Genomic DNA, 21,615 nt, shown 5'->3' with positions numbered 1-21,615 from the left:
TTCACTGCTTGCTAAATTTCTCTGTAGATTCAGCCACCTGATAAGCTCAGTGAGGCCCATGGGGAGGTCTTCAAAGGTGGGCTGGGATGGTATGCATGTGGCCCTTGGAGAATGTACTTTTGAGTACTGTCCCCTTTCTGATTGTGGCTTTCCAAAGGCATTTGGCTGGTCACTTTTGTGGGGAAAAGATGTTGGCTTAAATAGAAGATGGGGTGGTCCAGATATTTTCTTGCATAGGACTGAGATTCCAGAAAGCTCTGCAGCAATACAATTGGTTGAAAGAAACGAGCAACAAGAATTTGAGTAGAAAGGGATGCATTAATCTCATGAATAATAAGTGGTAAATTCCAAGTAGGGACTTTCAGTTTTGGTGGATATTTCAAATTGATGTAAAGCATTGCAGCTGTGTAACAGGTTACATTCCACCTTCTGTTGCATTTGTACATTAATAAGATAAACCATGTATATACATATAATATGGTTGTGCTTTTTGTTATGTCCCTTCAAGTCATTTGGCAATCCTGAGGCAAATCTATCATAGGGTTTTCTTAGCAAGATTTGTTCAGATAGTGAGCTACTATTGCCTTCCTCTGAGACCGAGAGTGTAAGACTTGTTCAGCTTCACCCATTGGGTTTTTGTAGCTGAACTGGGATTTGAATCCTGGCCTCCCAGAGTTCTCATCCAGCGCTCAAACCATGACACGTTGGCTTTTATATATGAATGAATGCTTCTGGATTTATTCTACTTCAAAAATTTCACAAAGGCAAATGCTTTAACAAAGTTATCCTGTAGATTTCACCACAGAAGTAAATCCCATTGAATTCAGTAGGTCTAAATTTCACTTATGTGAAAATGAAGCCCGTCTAAAGTCATCATACGTGTACCATTTATTGGTTATACAATTTAGCACACCTCTCCAATAGTTTGAAAGATTTCTTTAGTGCGATCTTAAGGAATGTAAAGGCAAAGCTCAGTTTTGATAAAGAATTGGCAGTTAGTCTTCCCATAGTGGAATGAAACAGTAAATATCACTAGAACGTTGGATCACTCCAAAGGACTGCTTAATCCAGTATTCTGTTGCAACCATCAGCAACCAACCTGATGCCCAGTAAGAAGTCCCCAAGAAGGGCATGAGCACCAGAGCAATACCATCACCTCTCATGCTCCCTGACAATCAGTACATAGAAACACACTGCCCCTCAAAGTAGGAGGTATACATATCTGTCCTGATAGTTGCCATCAATAGTCACATCCCATGATGGGTTTGTTTTGTTGTTTAAAACCATCCAAGTTGACAGTCATCACATTCCACAAAACAGGGGCCCTTTCACAGTACACACTAACACAGTGCTACCACTGCATCTGCTACAGCAACATCCTGTGCAACCCTGAGGTTTGTATTTTGATCAGAGGCCATAGAGCTTTCTGCCTGAGGATTATAAATGGCCCCCCTTCTGCTGTCAGTCCCAGGATTCCATGGGAAGAAACCATGGCAGTTAAAGTGCAGTCATAGTGCTATAGAGATCCCCATCCATAGATTTTTGAGGGTTTTTGGGCTATGTGGCCATGTTCTAAAAGAGTTTATTCCTGACATTTCACCAGCATCTGTGGCTGGCATTTTCAGGGAAGATTCTGATTGTTTGAAAAGCAAGACAGACAAGCACTCACCAAAGTGTTATAACATGGTTGGTGCTTGGGAAGTGAAGGGTAAACTTCATGAAGGATGCCCAGGAGTGATCTTTCATTCTTGGGAAAATCTTTAAATTGAGTCAGTCTATTCTACAATATGATTTTTTAAAAAGAATCTTTGCAAAGTCATAGTAATTTGAATTGTTTGCCACTAGGTCATATTTATTGGCTCTCTTAAAGAATATTGCAAGTCATAAAAACTGTATAATGTCTCATTTTGTGTCTGAGAGAAGGATTTCATGGAAACATGTTTTATGCTCAGCCCATTTTGCTATTTCTTTTACATAAGGTTGAAATGAGGCTAGGCTACATAGAACTCACATGTTCAAAGGTTTCTGCCCAAATGGGCTGGAGTGGCAAAATGCCAGAGGCAATTTGTGTGGCCTCACCCAGCTTACATAAAATAAAACTGTGTCTGCTGCAGACATCTGCATCATATGCACAGAGTTCCAGGCTAGAGGATTGCATGTCCTGACATGTTTTCTCCTCAACTGAAGGGATTAGAGGTCCCATCCCATCATGGAAATGAAGAATTGGCTTATGCAATATTGCATGGGGAGGGGAATTAGAGATCCAGCTGAAACTAGGAATTGTAAGGTTCTGCTGCTTTCAGTGGAGTTAAGTTTGAGCTGTTTGATTCTCCCATTGAAATCAATGGGAAACAAATGTTTTGAGCTTGGACTGAATTGTGCCCTTCTACATCTGTGATCCTTCCTGCTTCATTTTTATGTTTCAAAGTTATCAGTAACAAACTCCCTCTCTGTGGAGTTTCTTTTCTGCATTTCTATTCTAATTATACATAGGAAGCAAAGTGCCGATGGGATATGAGCATTTTCACAAATACTGAATTTTTATAGCTGGTAGTGATGCCAGCTTTAGGTGAAAGTAGAGTTAATAAAGGGAAGTTTAAATGAGAGACACTCAGGACCGTTTTGGTTGGTATTCAGTAGTGTGTTATTGGCCAACTTCAGATTCTCTTTTACTTGTTAAGAGGCAAGTTATAAAATGGATTAGGTCTGTACATTTTTGCTGAAATACCAGATAGAGGAGTGGAGGAGGAACAGTTTGTTCATCTAATAAACTGCCTTCAATTAACCAATCAGCAGATTAAGAGATACTTTTTAAAATACTTCCAAAAAGCTGGAAGTCTAAGGTGGCTCCCTCCTTACTTTCCTTTCACTGGCAGGCAAAGGACTTTTTGTTTAAGCAAACTTTTAATGTAGTATAAGCAGGGAGCCTTTTTAGTGCTATGTTTTATCTCTCTTTTAAACCTTTGTCTTTTAAATAAATCTATATTGTTTGTGTGATGATTTTAATTGTTTTTTAAAAAATACTTATTGTGCTCTGTTTTTTTAAGTGACTTTCTGGGAGCTGTCTAGTGTCTGGGAGAAAGGCAGCATACAAATGAAATAAATATATGCAGTAGAACTATTGTCCTATTAAAACTAATGGGATGGGATAAATTCTTTTAATGATGACAACCATAAAAAAATAGTCATATGTGTTTTGACAGCACATTTCAATAGTTGAACCACAGTCAGGGATAAATTTGTTTGGGGAGAGTTATGCATGTGTTAAATTTGCAACCAGATTGGCAATTACAAGAAAAAAATACACCAAGCTGGACATTGCATCTAAGCTTTGGCAAGCAGCTGAATTTGACACCCCCCTCCCCAGTGTAACGCTTCATCACAGAATGAACCGCATCTAGTAGATTTCTGGTTACTAGAATGGAGAATATTCTCATTCAGGTTAAATGCATTAAGTCTTTTTGGTGGTATCCTTAGACGCTATGCTGGTTTTTTAAATCTTCATTCTTCTTTGTCCCCTGATCATAAATTTAAGGTACTAGTGATGGGGTGGAAAAACAATAATAAAATGTCAGGGTGGGATGGTGATCATTTAAAGATTCTTGGGGCTCTTTCACACTACACAATTTTAGCACTAATCCTCTTTAACCATCATGATATTTTATGGAATCCTGGGATGTGTAGTTTGGTTAGAAGCACCAAAGAAGCTCCCTGGTTGAGGATTCTATATGGCCCTCCCTTGACTGCCAATCCCAGAATTCCACAGGATGGAACCATGGAAATTAAAGTGGAATAATAGTGCTATAGAATCATAGAGCTGGAAGAGACTGCAAGGGCCATCTAGTCCAACCCCCTGCCATGCAGAAAATCCAGATCAAAGCATCCCTGACAGATGGCCATCCAGCCTCAGTTGTGTGGTGTGGATGGGCCCCTGCTCTCTGGTAGTGTTCAACTTGGCAGCAGGTGCAGAAATGATATATTACTGGAGCGGGCAACTTGGGGCCTTCCAGATGTTGGTTTCAACTTTGCTCAGCCCTAGGCACTGGTAATGGCTGCTGGGAGCAGAACTCCAACAAGGAGATTATCATATGTGGCTAGTATAGTACAAATACAGTAGGATAATGCTGCCAGATAATACTTTGGCAGGTACTTATCACACATGACCTTTTTCTCTCCCTGTCGCTGCTTTGCATTTCAGTCATCGGCAGAGTATCTATCAGTAACACTCTGTGTGCTCCATGAAGGATTAAAAAGTAAGACGAGAACTTGAGAGACATGATGTTGTGTGATAAGTGCCTGCCAAAGACCACAACTTGCATGGCCTTAGTTATATCTTTGGTTGATTGTTTTTAAGAGTTGTATTCCTTCTTTTCAATTTTGTATTCTTTTATTTCAGGGAAAAATATTTACTTCCATTGAGCCTGAACATGACATTAATGATGTTTGTCTGTATCCTAATTCAGGTATGCATAAACATAATTCACCATTATTACATGTGCCTGATGAAAACCACAATAGTCTCCATAGGTCTCCTAGTTTTCTCATCTGGTAGTTGCTGACCATAGTTAATAATTAGATCATAATATGTCCTTGAGAGTTTTGAACAAAATGATGCCTGTTGGGTTTTTTTGGGTTTGTTTGTTTGTGTTGTTGTTGTTGTTGTTGTTGGAAATATTGAGACATTTGTTGCTTGTTGAAAAATTCCAAGCCATTTTAACCAGAATAGGAATTTTATCCCACAGCCAGGATGATTTGTAGAATCCTTAGTTTACAGAGTTGAATAATAACCTAGTTTTCCTTCTCTAAAAAGGAATTTCCATTGAAACAGAAGCAGTTTCTGTCAAGCATTGATTTTGAGAAGAGTGGTTTTGTAGTTCAGTACAAGTTGAGTCTCCTTTATCCAAAATGCTTGGGACCAGAAGTGTTTTTGACTATTTTCAGACTTTGGAATAATTGCATATACATGTTGAAATATCTTGGAAATGGGACCCAAGTCTAAACATAAAATTCATTTATGTCTCATATTCACCTTATACACATAGTCTGAAAGTAACTTCATGCATAAAAATTTTAATAATTTTGGGTATGAAACACAGGGCCCAAGCTGGACTCAGGCTTGCATCCTTCCGAGGTCGCTAAAATGAGTACCCAGACTGTTGGGGGCAAATTAGCTTACTTGCTAATTAGCTTACTTGCTGTTCACCACTATGATCTTTGGAATAGCGGTATATAAATAAAAAAAATAAAATAATAATAATAAAAGTTGGTGTATACTGAACTATCAGAAAGCAAAGGTGTGACTGTCTCAGCCACCCAGGAAATTTTTTATTTTATTTTGGAGTATTTTGGATTTTGGAAATCTGACTAAGGTATATTCAATAAAATCCATTTCCCTCCCTTTCTCATAAAAAAGGTTGTTATGTCAGAACTGGGTATTTCATTCTTCCATTCCCAACTTTCATAATGGAATCATTTTAAAAATTGTGTGTGTGTGTGTGGGGGGGGATAGATAGATGGATGGATAGATAGATAATTATGCAAGGTGACGAGATAGAATCACTCTGATGTTGTCTCTTCCCCCCCCCTCTCTCTCTATATATAAATATCCCTGCATTTTCTCTCTCTCCACACACTCACACAAATATTTATCAATCAGATATATATCAATCAATTCTTGTATTAATCCAAAGATTTTTCAAGATTATCAGATTCCTCCCCCCCCCCCAATTGGGTTACTCTGTTTTCTTTCTTATTAGGTATACCTCTCCGTTGTGAAAACCATAACCAGGATTAACATGTATAAACAATTTGGTTCTTCTTCCATCAGATTTTCCCCTTGATGTGTATCTAGTCACTTCCCACATGTTGGCACCACTGCAGTTTCAGGAAATACCACTTCAACAGGAAGCCTTTTCTTTTAAAACTGTATTAATTTTTTCTTCACCTGCACCTTTTACTTGGTGCTGAACAAGATTACTTCCACGTAGATCCAAAGTTGCCCTTCCGTTAGGAGGAAGCCTTTTGAATGTACAGCAAGGCTGTTTCTGATAGTGGCAGAGCACTGAGTAAGAAAAGCCCTAAATCCAGTTAATTTCTTCCGTTTGTGCATCTTTTCTCAGAAGATCTTTTTATAGCCTATATGAATCTTGTTTACCAAATTGTCTGGCCTGACAAATAATTAAACCCACAGAGAAAGTTTAAACATTTCATTTCTTGCCCTATTAAACTTTATAGTAATTTGGCAATTGATTTCAGGAAGCAATCAATCAATCAATCAATAAAGAAAGAAAGAAAGTCTTTTTCTTTTTTGAAGGAAGAATACTGCCGCCCCCCCAAATTTAAAAAATAAATAAATACTTGGATTGTATTGAGCATTTGTCTGAATTAAATGGAACTAAGGTTGTTCTCTGAATAAAATAGCATGTACAGGTGCTTGCAAAATGCTTAAATACCCTAAAGGCAACAGATTCTCTCTGATTTTGAAAGCTAAGCAGGGTCAACCCTGATTAATACTTGGATGGGAGACTGTCAACGAATACCAGGTGCTATAGGCTGTATTTGAAGAGGAAGGAGCTGGGAAGCTACGTCTGAGTATTCTTTGCCTAAGAAACCCCTATGAAATTCATGGGGTCAGCATAAATCAGCATAAACACACACATAAACACACACACACACACACACACACACACAAACACTCACAATTGCATGAGGGTATGTATGGTACATGGGTCAGGGGGAGAAAGAAAGAATCCAGGACAACGGTGAGCCTTGAAGAGTAGGGGATGGAGGGTGGACCAAGCTAAAGATGTCACATTGGTTGTATTCCTTCCTATTTTTGTAATGAATCTGAGATCCATGATATGTCAGCTTTGTTTTCACTAACAGCCTAGTTCAGTTATAATTCTTAGAAGATTAAGAGGGGGGGGGAGGAAGGAAGGAAAAAACCCTCTAATTTTCTCCCAATTTTGTGATTTATAGGAATGCTGTTCACAGCCAATGAAGCTCCCAAAATGAACATCTACTACATACCTGTGAGTAAAGCAAAAATATTTACTCTTCTGTGATACTCTAGGTTCCGTGAACTAAGGTTGCACTTCAGATGACATAGGTGGTTGCCCTTGAGAAACCCTGGCCACAAGCTGTTCAGGGCCTCATAGGTTGGGAACAGTTATTTGAACTGTCCCCATAGTTGAAGTGAAGCTGGAAGTAGTCCTGGCTTTTTTTTTTTTTTTTTTTTTTGGTGTGAATGTCACACACCAAAAGATTGGCTGCTCCATGCTGGACTGTATGACATCTCTGCACACTTTTAAAAGGCAGACCTATGTAAAATATCTTGTAATAATTTAGCCTAATCAATTTCAGACATGCCCATGGTGTTAAGATGTACCCATTGCCCTTTTTGTTTGAACAGCCATTTCCAATTCCACAGGGCAGACTGCTAGTCAAAATCCCTTCCATTTCAGCAGTAATTTGTAATGAACCACAAGTTGGGTATTTCTTGAGAAACACAAGAAATCAGTTCAACTTGCAAAATGTGTCATGCTGTCAGGGTCATGTCATATTTCAAAGACCAAATCCACGGTTTGTGTCTTCTGTGTGATTTTGATTGGCCTTTATGAAAATATTTGCCTGAGGATGGGTTTTTGTTCTTATTCATGGCTCCCTGTTTTTTATGTTTTATGGAGGCTTTCTTCCAGTCATCAAGTGTATCAGAAGAGGGAAGAGAGAAATCAAACAAACAGACTATTCAGTCATGATTTCAAGGAGGAAATGCAAATTGGCATGCTTAGAAAATGACGATCCTCTTTATTGCCAGTCTGTATTGATATATTTTGATTTCAGGTTGTATGGTGTGTCTTTTCCCCCCCTTTCCTCACTGAACTTTGACAGAACTTGAAACATCTAAGAGAATTGTAGTGCTGCTAGTCACATCCTCCCTTGATGATTATGAGGAAGAACAGCACTGTGAAATTCCCCAAATGACTACAGTCACACAGAAATCAATTTGTGTTTATTTGCCCCGCAGCCATACTTAAAGTGGATGGCTTTCCTAGATTTGTAATTTCTAGATTTGATTCAAAATTAGGGCAAGTTACAATTCATCACATCATTTGCCAGATACAAAAGAGCATTGGATTTAGTCACTCCATATAAGAGGGTATGCACACAGTGGTTCGTGTGTATGTATGTGTGTGTATTAAAAAACAGCATGCACTTGCTTGTATGCCTGAGACTGGAAAATTCCAGAGAAAGGGAATCCTCCATTTTAATTTGCATAACAGATATATAAGATCTGGAAGCTGAGATCTGCACGTAAATGGCACTTGTTCTGTTAATAACTTAGAGAAAACTCTCACCTGCAGGGAATTTGTGCTGACTGTTTGTCTTTTAATTCTCAGTTGGATCTGGCTTAATAACCCACAGCGATGGGCAGCTGTGACATACCTGATGTTGTTGGACTACCACTCCTTCAGCTGTACCCAGCATAGCTAATAGTGAGAGATTCTGAGAGTTGCAGTTCAACAAAATCTGGAGCTGGAGTTGCCCACTCCTCCTGTAGAGCTGTGTTTCTCTGTGGGCCATTAAGCTGATAGTTAGAAATGCAAACTTTTGCATCCTTTATCCTTAAGCATCAGAATGTGTGTGTGTGCGTGTGCACTTGCATTCAAGTGTGTGCTAACCCTGTGGTTACTAATTTTCTTCTGGCATAGGTCGGGGATTGGGGTAAGACAGGAAACTTGCCTATGGATCTGAAGTGAGCTTTTGTTTTAACCTTATAACAAAACTTTAACCTGTGATAAACCTGTCATGTATGAAGCAATAGCATTTTTAACTGTGCCTCTTTTGAGGTGTTCATTGACTAATCTATATATCAGTAGTGTTAAGATCTGCACTGGATTTCCATGGCATTTAAGCAATGTTCAGGCCACAGGTTGTAAACATGAACTAATATTATTATAGGTTGAATTCCAAAATCTGAAGTACTCCAGAATAGAAAACTTTTTGAGCTACAACATGTAGCATAGTGTGCACCTGTATTTGCGAGGCTGGAGAGAGAGACATCTGGGAAGAGATGTGGCTGGAGAGAGATGCAAAGATCTGTGAAATGGTAGGAATCTGTAGGTTGCTCCATTTCACAGAATCTCAGTTTCCCCCAGCCTCATTATGTCTCATTATTTATTTGCAAATACAGATATTTCAAAATTTGAAAAAATCCAAAATAAAGAACACCTCTGGGCATGTGCATTTTGGATAAGGAATACTAAACCTGTAGTATTTTCCATATATTGTCTGGGCTATCTCTTTGTTCCATGGTAATGTCTGCTGTCAGCAGAGAGCAATCTCTTGTTGGTGATCTCCTCCCATGAAGTCTAAATATGTACATAGGAAGGCACTCTTACTGGCTACTCTCAGACTTTGGGAGATGAGTTGTCTGAGAAATCTCAAATTTCTTGGAAGTGATGGAAGATCTGAAAGGAATTCTGTCACATCTTTGAGCTGGCTGTTCCTCTGTCAGTTAGTCACTAGATTCGCTCTTAGATTTTGCCAGTCAAGACAATGTTTAAAATTGTCTTTTAAATAATTTTTTAAAACATTTTTTAAAAAATCTAAATAGCAATACAGTACAACTTCCATATCTATGGGACCAGTACCCACAGTGTCACTTAATGATGTCTGAAAAAAAGTTTTCTCTAGACATTTTCTATGTCCTCTAGCATGATTCTGTGATATGCTTCCAGCAGAAGTTGACCATACACTAGAGGACCTACAGATGCTTAGAGAAATGCTCTCTTTAGCTCCCCTAGTGTGACTCTAAATAGCAATGCAGTACTACAGTCAGCTTCCACCAGAAGTCATTAATTTCAATAGGATTCAGTATTATTCATGTGTCCATGGTAAGTCTAGGAACATGTTCTCCACTGATATGGGAATCATACTGTACTTACAAAAACAGAGTGGTGGTCAGGATACTTCTAAGCTGAAGTTGCCTGGAACATGTTCATGGAGCATAAAAAAACCAAATCAGCTTTTTCCCCTCTTCAAATCTATTCTTTATTTGCAAATTCATGTGGAGTAATGATTAACTGGCTAAGATTTCTCTATAGCTGAATGTCAGGCTGCCAGCTATGTGGTTTTGATTAATGTGTTTTTAAAGTTTGTTGCTTTCCAGCACAAAGAATATGAGAAACTCTTTGGGGTTACTATTTTTAAACAGTAGTATTTCATAGACTACACTCAAGGTCAGAATCACATGATATGATGATCTGAAAATTAAAGAGGCTTGGGTTGATTTTATGGGTATGTGTCTTATGTTGGCCATAGATAGCTAGATTTCACAGAAATCTAGTATTTTCTATATAAATTAAAAAAAATAAAAGTTTTATTTGTATACCGCCCTTCCATCGATCAGGGCGGTGAACAACATATAACAATACAAAAACACCATAAAAATACACTGCATTCATATTAAAAACAAAATTAAAACACCATCAGCCAATCACCAATTGTCGTCGGGGAGGGAAGACCAATTGGAGCTTTATTCGGGAAATGCAGATTGAAATAAGAAGGTTTTTAACTCCTTCTTAAACTGGGCCAGGGAGGTGGCCGAGCGGAGCTCTATGGGCAGCGTATTCCAGAGGGCCAGGGCGACGATGGAATATGACCTCCTCGTTGTGGAGGTTAGTCTAGCCCCGGGACCCTCAGTAGTTGCTGCCCAGAAGTTCTGAGGGTGCGGGGCGGAATGTATGGAGAGAGGCGGTCCTTCAGGTATCCTAGGCCCAAGCCATATAGGGCTTTATAGGTTATCACCAACACCTTGTACTGTGCCCGGAAGGGGATGGGCAGCCAATGCAGATCTTTGAGTATAGGTGTAATATGGCTGGCCCTGGAAGTACCAGTGACCAGTCTGGCCGCCGTATTCTGTACCATCTGTAGCTTCCGAGTATGGTATAAGGGTTGCCCCATGTAGAGCGCATTGCAGAAATCCAATCAAGAGGTTACCAGAGCATGTACTACCGTTTCAAGGTCCCTCTGGGCCAGGTATGGGCGCAGCTGGCGAATAAGCCGAAGCTGGTAACAGGTGCTCTTGACCGTCGCATTCACCTGAGCTGTAAGGTGAAGCGACGAATCAAGAAGCACCCCCAGACTGCGCACGGAGTCCTTCACAGGAAGCGTGATCCCGTTCAGGACAGGTGGAACCACCGCCATTCCTGGACCAGGGGAACCTATCACAAGTACCTCCGTTTTCTCTGGATTCAGACTGAGTCGGTTTTCCCTCATCCAGCCCATTACCGACTCCAGACAGACCACGAGAGGAGAGACGCCATCCTCAGTCACTGCATCAGTCGGAGACATAGAGAAGACTATTTGGGTGTCATCAGCGTACTGATAACCCCGCGCCCCATGTCTCCGGATGATCTCTCCCAGCGGTTTCATGTAAATGTTAAATAGCATGGGAGACAGAATGGCTCCTTGAGGGACCCCAGTTGTGAGGGCCCTTTTATCGGAGCACACGTCTCCCAGCTGCACCATCTGGAACCTCCCGGAGAGGTAGGAGCGGAACCACTGGAGCGCAGTGCCCCTGATTCCCACCTCTGCCAGGCGCTCCAGAAGGATACCATGGTCTATGGTATCGAAAGCCGCTGAGATGTCCAAGAGCACCAACAGGGACACGTTTCCCCTGTCGATGCCCAGACGGAGATCATCGACCAAGGCGACCATGGCCGTCTCAACCCCGTAGCCTGCCTGAAAGCCAGTTTGAAATGGGTTCAGATAATCCGTTTCATCCAAGATCGATCGAAGCTGGATTGCAACCGCCCTCTCGATCACCTTCCCCAAAAATGGCAGCAGCGAGACTGGCCGATAATTACTATGTACCAGGGGGTCGAGGGAGGGCTTTTTTAGCAGCGGTTTTATGGTGGCCAATTTCAAGCTGGTTGGAAATTGCCCATCCCTCAGTGATGTATTTATAATCCGGTGTAACAACAAGGTTACAGCCGGTCCCCCCTGAGCCGCTAGCCATGAGGGACAGGGATCGAGAGAGCAGGTTGTCTTCCGAACACTTCCAAGGATCTTGTCCACATCATCGGTACTCACCAACTCAAACTGATCCAGTTTAATAGAGTCCACAGAGGCTCTGGATGCCTCTACCCTAGGTTCTGCTCTAATGCCGGTGTTCAGACCTTCGCTTATCCGAGAGGTTTTATCCGTGAAGAAGTTGTTAAATTGGTCGCAGCAGGCCTTTGAAGGTTCAAGGATCTGGTTCAGGGCGGGAGGGAGCTGAGTTAGCTCCTTGACCACCCTGAACAACTCTGTTGGACGCGACTCCGCGGACGCGACACGAGCACCATAGAACGAGTTCTTAGCTGCTCGTATCGCCTCTCCATAGTCCTCCAACAGGCGGTCTAGGAGAGCCTTGTCGGCTAAGTGTAGGTGTTTCCGCCAGCGGTGCTCTAGCCGTCGCAGGTCCCGCTTCCTCGCCCGGAGATCTTCCGTATACCAAGGCTTATGTTTGGAAGCAGGCCTGAGAGGGCGCTTGGGAGCGATACTGTGTATAGCCCTAGAGAGACCGGTATTCCAGATACCAGTCAGGGCATCAACAGAGTCGCCGTCACTTCCAACCATATGCCCCTCTAGGGCTTCCTGGAACCTTTTGGGTTCCATCAGCCTTCGAGGGTGGACCATCCTAATAGGTCCACCACCCCCGGGGGGGATCTGGGTAGAGACCTTGATTTTTGCCTCCACGAGGAAATGATCCGTCCATGACAGGGGGGAAATACCGGTTATTTCCGCCCACGGATTTTCCACATCCGAACAGAAGACCAAATCAAGAGTATTACCCGCAAAATGCGTTGGACCCGAAATCAGCTGGGACAGGCCCATGGCCGTCATGGTATCCATGAATTCCTGAGCCGCACCGGATGGAACATAGCTGGCTGTGAGGGAGATGTTGAAGTCGCCCAGGACAAGTAGCCTGGGCGTCTCCAGCATCAGCTCCGCGACCAGCTGTGTCAGCTCGTTAAGGGAGTCCGTTAGCGCACGGGGTGGCCGATACACCAATAGAATCCCTAGACTATCCCTAGCTTTTAGGGTCAGGGAAATACACTCGATAAAGGAAGTCTGCCGGATGTGGTTCCTGGTAAGAGACAAGGTGTTCTTATATATCAAGGCCACACACCCCCCGCCCACCTAACCTGGGCTGGTCCTTCACCGAGATCCCGTCAGGAAGGGCCTGTGCCCACACAGCGTCTCCCTCAGGCCCAAGCCAGGTCTCGGTAATGCAAGCCAGGTCGCACTTGCTGTCATCCAGTAAGTCATAGGTTATGTGGGACTTGTTGTTGATCGACCTGGCATTGCACAGGAGCAGCGACAGGGTTTGTGGTACGGTTGGAGTGACCCTCAGGTCCCTTTGGTTGGGAGGGAGACAGGAAGGAGAGATAGATATGACGCATCGATCTCGCCTTCCTCTGTAATGCAAGTCCCTTCTCCCACCGCCATACCTCCCCTTGCCCCACACTACCTCAATAGGAGCTCCGCTCATGTCGATGTTATCCCCCTCCTCCCCAGCCAAAGCATCCCCCGCGTCCATGTCCTCCCCCTCCCCAACAATTAAAAGAGCAGAGGTCAGCCACTTCAGGCATCCTCTGCTCTAAGGCTGACATCCGCACAGTCTCTCCCAGCTCTTACACAGCCAAGGGTGCGCAGTTGCGCAGCTGCGGAGTCCTCCAAACAGTCCGTGGGCGGCCTCTCTGGGACGGTGCGCAGACGCGCACCTCCGACACCCCAGAGAGGGCCGCCCGGCAGCAGCGCAGCCCCTGGCCCAAAGTCCGGAGAGAGAGGGAGGCGTGGTGAAGGAGGAGTCCAGCAAGCTGGTTTTAGCGTGTTGCTGCCCCAACACGCCCCTCACTCCACCTTCCTCCCAGGTGTCCCAGATCAGGTCCTCCGGAGCCGCCTTGGAGCCGCAGGCAAAACAAAGAGGAGTCCTCCAAACAGTCCGTGGGCGGCCTCTCTGGGACGGTGCGCAGACGCGCACCTCCGACACCCCAGAGAGGGCCATAGAAAGCTAGTCTCTTATGTTGGCCATAGAAAATTAAAGAGGTTGAGGCAGAATCTTGGGCACTGAAAGATGGCTGAAAGTTCTTTGAACTATATAGATGAGAATCTAAATTTGCAAGTGCATTGATAAATTAGAAAAAATTCTCCAGTAGTGTTTTACAGACATTTATATCAAGGACAACAAAGAGCAGTGAGGATACTGTACAGGAAATAATATTGCCTTCTCTTGACTCTTTGTGTGTGTGTGTGTGTGTGTGTGATTTTAAACTTACATAAACTCAGCAGGGCTGTTTTAATTGCTTTTTTTGGACATAACAATAAAACTGGAAGTTATGGGAATCTTGGCTTATCAAGTAGGAGTGGTATGCTATGTGTACTGACTTGCTGGTCATGCTTGCTTTGGAAGCAGCTAAATGAGCCATGGAACTTGCTGTGTGATTTATTTCTTGGGACACCTAAACTTGGCAGTACCCTGCACTCCAGTTTGTCTCCTACTCTCCGCTCCGTACTATGCTAGAATAAGAAACCAGGGAACAAGGCCATGGAGTCTGGTTCTGACAAGCCAGTTTCCCGTTTATTCAAACCAGCCAGAGGGCCCAGCTGCTTTGTATGATTCAAGAAGCACTATTGGTCAGTATACACACTACTTGTATTAAAAAAAAAAACACATGGATACTGCATTCCATTGTTTTTATCAAACGTGGTCAGTACAGTTAGTTTACTGGAGTTGCTTTAATCATTTCAGATTTGCTAATGTTACACCCTTGCTTCCCATTACCAAAAGAACAGTGCTTGTTACTGGCAAAATTGGTTGTTTAATATTTTGCTACTAAGGTAAAATAAAAAACTGTTGGTTTTGAATTTTGTTATAACAGCAGTTCCCTTCTCTCTTCCTACCCTTCCCAGCCACAAGTGAAATGCATGCTCCTAGAACAGTAAGAAACAGGGGGGAATAGAGACCTGGAAATGTAAAAATCTGTGTAAATTCTCCCAGTAGTTGTTACACTAATAATGCTGCAAAAAATTAGATAGATAGATAGATAGATAGATAGAGCAGTGTTATTAGTGTAACAGCTACTGGGAGAATTTACACAGATTTTTACATTTCCAGGTCTCTATTCTGGATCTGTAGGATGGATTTCAGGTGAAAGGCTATGTCTAATCCACTGCTTTTTTTTTTAACATATAACCTCCTAAAGGACTGCCATTTCTTCACAAAACAGGAAATGTAGGGTTCCTATCTGTTTTCAGATAAGCACTTTCAATCTGAAAAGTAACACGTTGGGCTTATTCACAACAAAGGAAATCCTCTGCTTCCCATCATAACATGTTGCCTCAAAGGAAATGCGCGTGTGCGGGCATCAGTGCGGAAACCATCCAATGTGTGACACTCAGGAAGTAATTTTGTGGCCATCCTGTAGGATCTTTTAACACATTTAAATGTTGAGTCCCCCCCCCCCAGCAAATCCCGTCTGTGCAGCAGATGTGAAGCTCAGATACTGCCTCTGGAAGTGAGCCGCATCAGTTGTCCGGAAGTGAGAGTGCCCAGCTTAGGTTGGAGCTGAGTTGGCCCCCTTCTGTGGTTTTGGAACTCTAGTTCCCATCAGTCCTAGTCAGCCTGGGCAGTGGTGTGGCATGAGGGCTGTTGTAGTTCAACACCTGGAGGGCCAAATTTTTCCAATCCGTAAAGTAGAGGCAACTTGTGGGAGGGCTGTTGTAGTTCAAGATCTGGAGGGCCCAGTTTTCCCAATCCCTGTAGTAGAGGCAGCTTGTGGGTGTTTGCCATAGTTTAAAGTATGAGTTTCCTAGAAGCCTGTAGGGATAGGCTCAGGTGAACTTAATAATATGTTTGCACTCCTGTGTACACTTGTGTGTTTGTTGTCTGCCTCCAAATCCTTTCCAACTTACGGCCTCCCTAAGGCAAACCTATCACAAGGTTTTCTTGGTAAGTTTCTTCAGAGGAGGTTTGCCATTGGCATCCTCTGAGTCTGAGAGAGTGTGAATCGCCTAAGGTCACCCAGTAGATATTTGTGACATCCGGGATTCAAACTCTGGTCTCCTGAGTCCAGTGCTCAAACCACTACACCACACTGGCTGTACACATAGTTGGCAAGAAGTACTGTGTAGGATTGTTTTGTGTGACTCTTTGGTGACTTAATGTCTGTCAAATGGTGGGGAAAGCTGGCAGTTTCTTTCACCTTGAATAATGAGGAGAGACAGTATACGGTTTGGGGGCTATATGTGACCTACCAAGATTCTTTCTCCTCCATGACCCACCACCACCAACACCCTCTGTGCTAATTTCTCATGCTGTCCTTTGTGATGCCTGTCCTGCTGGCTGTTTTTCATGGGAGAAGTTGGGGGAGAACTTTTTTTGCCCTGTGGTTCTGCTAGAACTGTAGTCCAAAAAATCACCGAATCATAGAGTTGAAAGAGACAGCAAGGGCCGCCCAGGCCTACTCCATTCTGCTATGCAGGATATCTCAATCAAATCATCCCCGACAGATGGCTATCCAGCCTCTGTTTAAAGACCTCCAAGGAAGGAGACTCCATAACACTAAGAGGGAGTGTGTTCCCCTGTCAAACAACCCTTACTGTCAGGAAGTTCCTCCTAATGTTGAGGTGGAATCTCTTTTCCTTGTTTCCAACAAGACTGTGAGATCAGTATGCCAAACTTCTAGCTCCAACACCTCTATTTTTCTAAGCTCCAACTCCCAACTCCTTCATAATTGGCAAATGTATATTAATTTGCAAGAGGAAATGAAATAGAGATACATAAAATGGTGTGTTGTCATGGTTTGAGCATTGGACTATTACTCCAGAGACCAGGATTCAGTTCCCAGCTCGGTCATGGAAACTCACTGAGTGACCATGCACAAGTCACATGCTGTCAACCTCAGGGGATGGTAATGGCAAACTTCCTCTGAATAAATCATGCCAAGAAATCTCTATGTCTTAGGGTTGCCATAATTGGAAACAACTTGAAGGCACACAACAACAGTAGCAACAATAACAACAACATAAATGGTTGCACAAGATCTCCACCATGTGAATCATCAGGCTACTTAGTTTAATAGAACATAAAATATATTTACTTTAAAATTTCTAAACAAGGAAACATAGCTAAATTCCTATGAAAGTAAATATGCATCAAGCTGGGCATTTAATGTTATGTTTTTATTTTGAAGCCAGAATTGAAGTGATTACATTTCTACCAACTCCAACTCCATCTAAAAATCACTTCCAACACGACAGCCCTTGTTTGAAATGCTTTGGTAGCATGAAAGAAGGCCATACATTCTCCTTTGCAACCTGTGTGACTCAGGTTTCATTGAGAGACTAGCTGTAAAAGACAACATTACAAAAAGAGCCAATTAAAGGCCCTCAAAGAAGGTTATTAGGCCAGCTTTTGGGAAGTGAAATAAAAGATGCCCAGCAAAGAGGAAATGAATGGAACTTGTCTATAGTAGAGCTTTCTGTGTTTTTTAGTGTTCTCAATTGCAATTTATCCTGTTAGTGTTGACAAATTATTAATGTAATATCTTCCTTGGGGCATCTTGCTAAAGCGATGAGCAAGTCTTCCATGAACCTCTTGAGAAAGCAGAAGGCCTCTCTGTGCGGCAATCTGACTTCTTGATAATTAAAGACTAAACAAAATTTTGGCAGATATAAAAATGCCACAGAATATACAAAGCCAGATTGGATAGGATTAATGAAAGAAAGAAACATAGGCTGTTTATTGGATAATGCTGTGACAAAAATGTAATGGTGTATGCTGTGCTTATATTGAGCCTCTTTTCAACAATAAGATGTTTTTTGGTGTGGTTATTGTCCAAGGTGCTGTCTCTGAGCATAGAAGAGGAGAAGGTGCTTAGAAGATGTGCTTGCCTGGGGCAAGAATAGACAAACTTCACATCTAGAGGGTCTCCTTTTCTTCTTTTTAAACTAGATTTCCCAAGACCTGTCAAATTATTCCAAACCCAGGAATTTGGTAGGTTGTTAGAATGGAACAAAGCTAGCAGCTTTTCCATGCACAAATCCACTCTTGATTACTCCAAAAGCTCTCCTCATTTCAGCCGTACATATTGGCATGTTGGAGAGAAGTCATTTTGTGGTAAAAATTGGAAGTTGGAAGTCTTTGGTGATCTAATATTGCAGAGCTGTCACACAGATCTGTTGGGGGATTCTCTTCTCTTCTGTTTTCCCCTGATCTAGAGTAAAGAAAGGAAAATGAGCCGTTAAAGAGCCTTAAATGTAGGGATAGGGAGCATGAACCTGGTGTGGCAAGTGATAGAAAAGAATCTCATAAAGAGGGAAGTGACATGATCCCAGTGACAGGGGGAGTAAAGAGAATAGTTCAGCCACATTTTTTTAAATAAAGTGGAGAGTGGGTTAGTGAGGACAGTGTTTCTGTAGTGCAGGCAAAGATGACGATTTAGCAGCAGATGTGAAAAGAAAGGGCAAATAGGAGTAAATGATGCTAACAGTTTAAGCAGATAAATACACAGGCCTGTAGATGTGAGTCATTTGCTTTAAAATGTGGGCGAAAGTGGGGAAAGGAAAAATAGCTGGAGGGTGACAATTGTAGAACTATAATAGTACATCTTTGCTTTTTTAAAGTGGAAACCCCTCCTTCCCCCAGAATTATATCAACAGTGCAACTTGCAAGTGTCTCTTGGGTGAACTGCGCAAGCAGCCACAGCTGTTATAGATCTACTTTTGAATAACTTCAGATCTCATTTCATCCATTTTATCAAGTAGCTCTTGTTTGTTTCGGAGTAATTGTGTAACAGTTTAGCTTTCTCTGCTCAAGTAGTAGAGAAGATACTTACTTAGTAGAGGACCTGAGCACATTGTTTTTGGAAGTGAGTGAATGCTGAGGTTTTGGGTTTTTTAAAAACACAAAATCTAAACCATCCATTGTTGTTATAGTTACTCAATTGAGCTTTATCTGAATCCAGACTCAATAACATCCAACTGAGCCAAACAGTTTCTGCATGAGGAACATCTTGAATCCGCATGAAAGACACTATACTGGCAAGCTACTTATGCCTAGACTATTTTCAAGTAAAAAAAAGAAAAGAAAAAGAATATATGGGACTCCTGTCTAGGATGTCAAAGATATGACGGGTATGACAGCTTCTTTATAGCAATTGCTGTTACATGCCAACATACCTTGCTAAAGAAGATGTCATGTCTTCATTATAAATCTGACACTTTAAATATAATTCTCATGGACTGAAGATTTGGTTGAACAATATTTCACCCAAATAGTTATATAAACGTCACTGATCCTTAGTCACCATTAGCTTTCCCCAGCGTAACTGAGCGTGTGTGTACCTAAAAGTAAAGTCATATCAGTTATGCCAAGGAAATATTTTTGAACAGCTTGGAACAAAAATAGATACTCACTTGAAATACCTCATCTACTTTTATCAAAGATCCTCCTGGGCTGCTGTTTTCTTCCGAAACATACAATCAATCAGTCAATCAATCAATATACTTAGCCATTACAGTAGACCTTCCTTTCAGCATGTTATAAACATATACATGCAGATTGTCAAGGCTTCCTCAATTTCTACAGGGATTTTTCTGACTATAAAATTTTGAATATCTATCCTCCCCAACCAAAAAAAAAAATTAATAGGGTTTTACATGCTGTGTACAGTCTTTCAGGATATGATGATCATAATATTAAGAGCAGCAATGTGGGCAGCAGAGCTAAATTATATTTCCCCCCTTTTTTGGATTATCAAGGACCATAATCATTTGGACAGCAGCCAATGTTTTGTTTTGTTTTGTTTCCATCGAAATGATCACCCCTGATACAACCTAGCCAGGTCATCTAAACTTCCATTTTGTAGGTGCTATGAGTATTCCAAATTTGCCATTATTTCCTTTTTCCTTCCTCCCGGGGAGAGGACTTTTGATGTCTTCCTATCTGGGCCAAATAGATTCAGTGGGTGTGATTGTGAGTACATGAAAGTGGGAAAGTGATTGTTATCAACAGTGGAAAATAGATTAGCCACTCTAGGTTTGGGAGGAAGTGCATTTTGATATACATCACACATCACACCGAGGGGTGGGGGGATAAATCTATCAAACATTTCCCACAAAATCCTTCCCATGTGATATTCCCTTGTACTCCTGTGAAACAAAGAAGTCAGTCATGTCGGTTAACCTCCATCCCATTCCCAGTTTGACAGTTTGCATCATTGTATAAGGACATTGATGAAGGGCCCCCTCTCCATCCCAAATCACTGCCCTGGGGTTGGAAGAAGAGAAGAAGCAGGTACAGTTCTACCATGCCTAGGCCCAGCAGTGAATGGGGGGCTCTTTTACCATCCCAAACATCTCACTGGCTTGGCCACAGAGAAACAGAAGAAGAAACAGGCACAGCTCCACCATTCCTAGGTCCAGAAGGAGATGAAAGGCCTCCATCCATCGCATATGTCACTGCTGTGGTCTCAGGGAGAGAAGATAAGGCAGGCACAGCACCGCCAGATACAAATGAAAGCCCCTCTCCCCCTCCATTCCAACTATCACTCTTCTGAAGAACCGGCAGTATCTGCTGGATTTAATATAGTATAATTATAGAGTATAAATCTTCTAAGATAAATAAATGAATAAATTTAAAGTGAATTTAGCAAGGGGAGAATGAAGCAATACATTTATAATTTACTGAGGATCAATTGTAACTACAACATAGTGAACATCTGCTTTTAACATAAATTAAGTTGTTATAGTAGCTAAGTACAAAGCAAGTGCATAGTATTTTTCATTCTTTCAAAAACTCTGGTGAAGAAAAAATGCATAAATAGTATGTGCAGCCACATCAAAAAAAAATAACATTTGGGGTCTTTACAGAGTCATGATGGGGTCTTTATATTTATTTAGGAGAATTTATGAACATTATATCACCTAGTCCTCAGTATTATATTAATTTCAGGGACAATAAACTGTGATCCTTAACTGTGATCTACAAAGATCTGTGTGCAGAGGTGATTTGTGAAAGTTTACATCTTTCCGTCCAGCGTCAGGCACTCTTTGGGCTTCAAGGGGAAATTGCCCATAACGTTCCCTTATCAACAAGGGGTTGAAAAGCTCCATTGTGACCCTCATCCACTCTACCTTCAAGGTACTTGGATCGATTCCTGGTGCTTCTTTGTCCTTTGGTGTTCAAAGGACCATGATAATTTCTGCAATCATGATAATTTCTTTCACTAGGAAGTGGTTCAGCCACGGCTATTGCTTCCTAGTAAAATCTAATGGAAATGATGGCGTTTATCATGTTAGTAGTATGACTTGAACAGACACCAAAGGACCAAGAAACTGTATCTTAACACAGTATAACATTCTAAGCCATAAGTTCTATGTTGGTATAAAGGCAGAATATAAATAGAATAGAATAAGAAGTTCTAGATGGTTAGAAATTATTTATAGTTTTTTTTTTTTTGCCTACTATATTTACTTTTTAAATTATTTACTTTTGCTACCTGTACCTGAGAACTTCTAGGAAGGATGTAATTATTTTAATTAAGAATTCAACTAAGGGACTGA

The 21,615-nt window shown here is 41.7% G+C and overlaps 1 protein-coding gene across 1 annotated transcript in view; it reads left to right on the top strand.

Moving 5' to 3' along the window:
- Nucleotides 1–21,615, top strand: part of NOL10 (nucleolar protein 10) — a 52,488-nt gene that overhangs the window by 13,655 nt on the left and 17,218 nt on the right. The window contains 2 exon segments of the mRNA XM_042480133.1: nt 4,397–4,463; nt 6,979–7,031. Coding sequence (XP_042336067.1) covers nt 4,397–4,463; nt 6,979–7,031 — 120 coding nt within the window.

This window comes from Sceloporus undulatus, chromosome 1, assembly GCF_019175285.1.
Source record: "Sceloporus undulatus isolate JIND9_A2432 ecotype Alabama chromosome 1, SceUnd_v1.1, whole genome shotgun sequence".
NCBI classification, from domain to species: Eukaryota; Metazoa; Chordata; class Lepidosauria; order Squamata; family Phrynosomatidae; genus Sceloporus; species Sceloporus undulatus.
The sequence above is the reverse complement of the archived record's forward strand: the minus strand, read 5'-3'. Positions and strand labels throughout refer to the sequence as shown.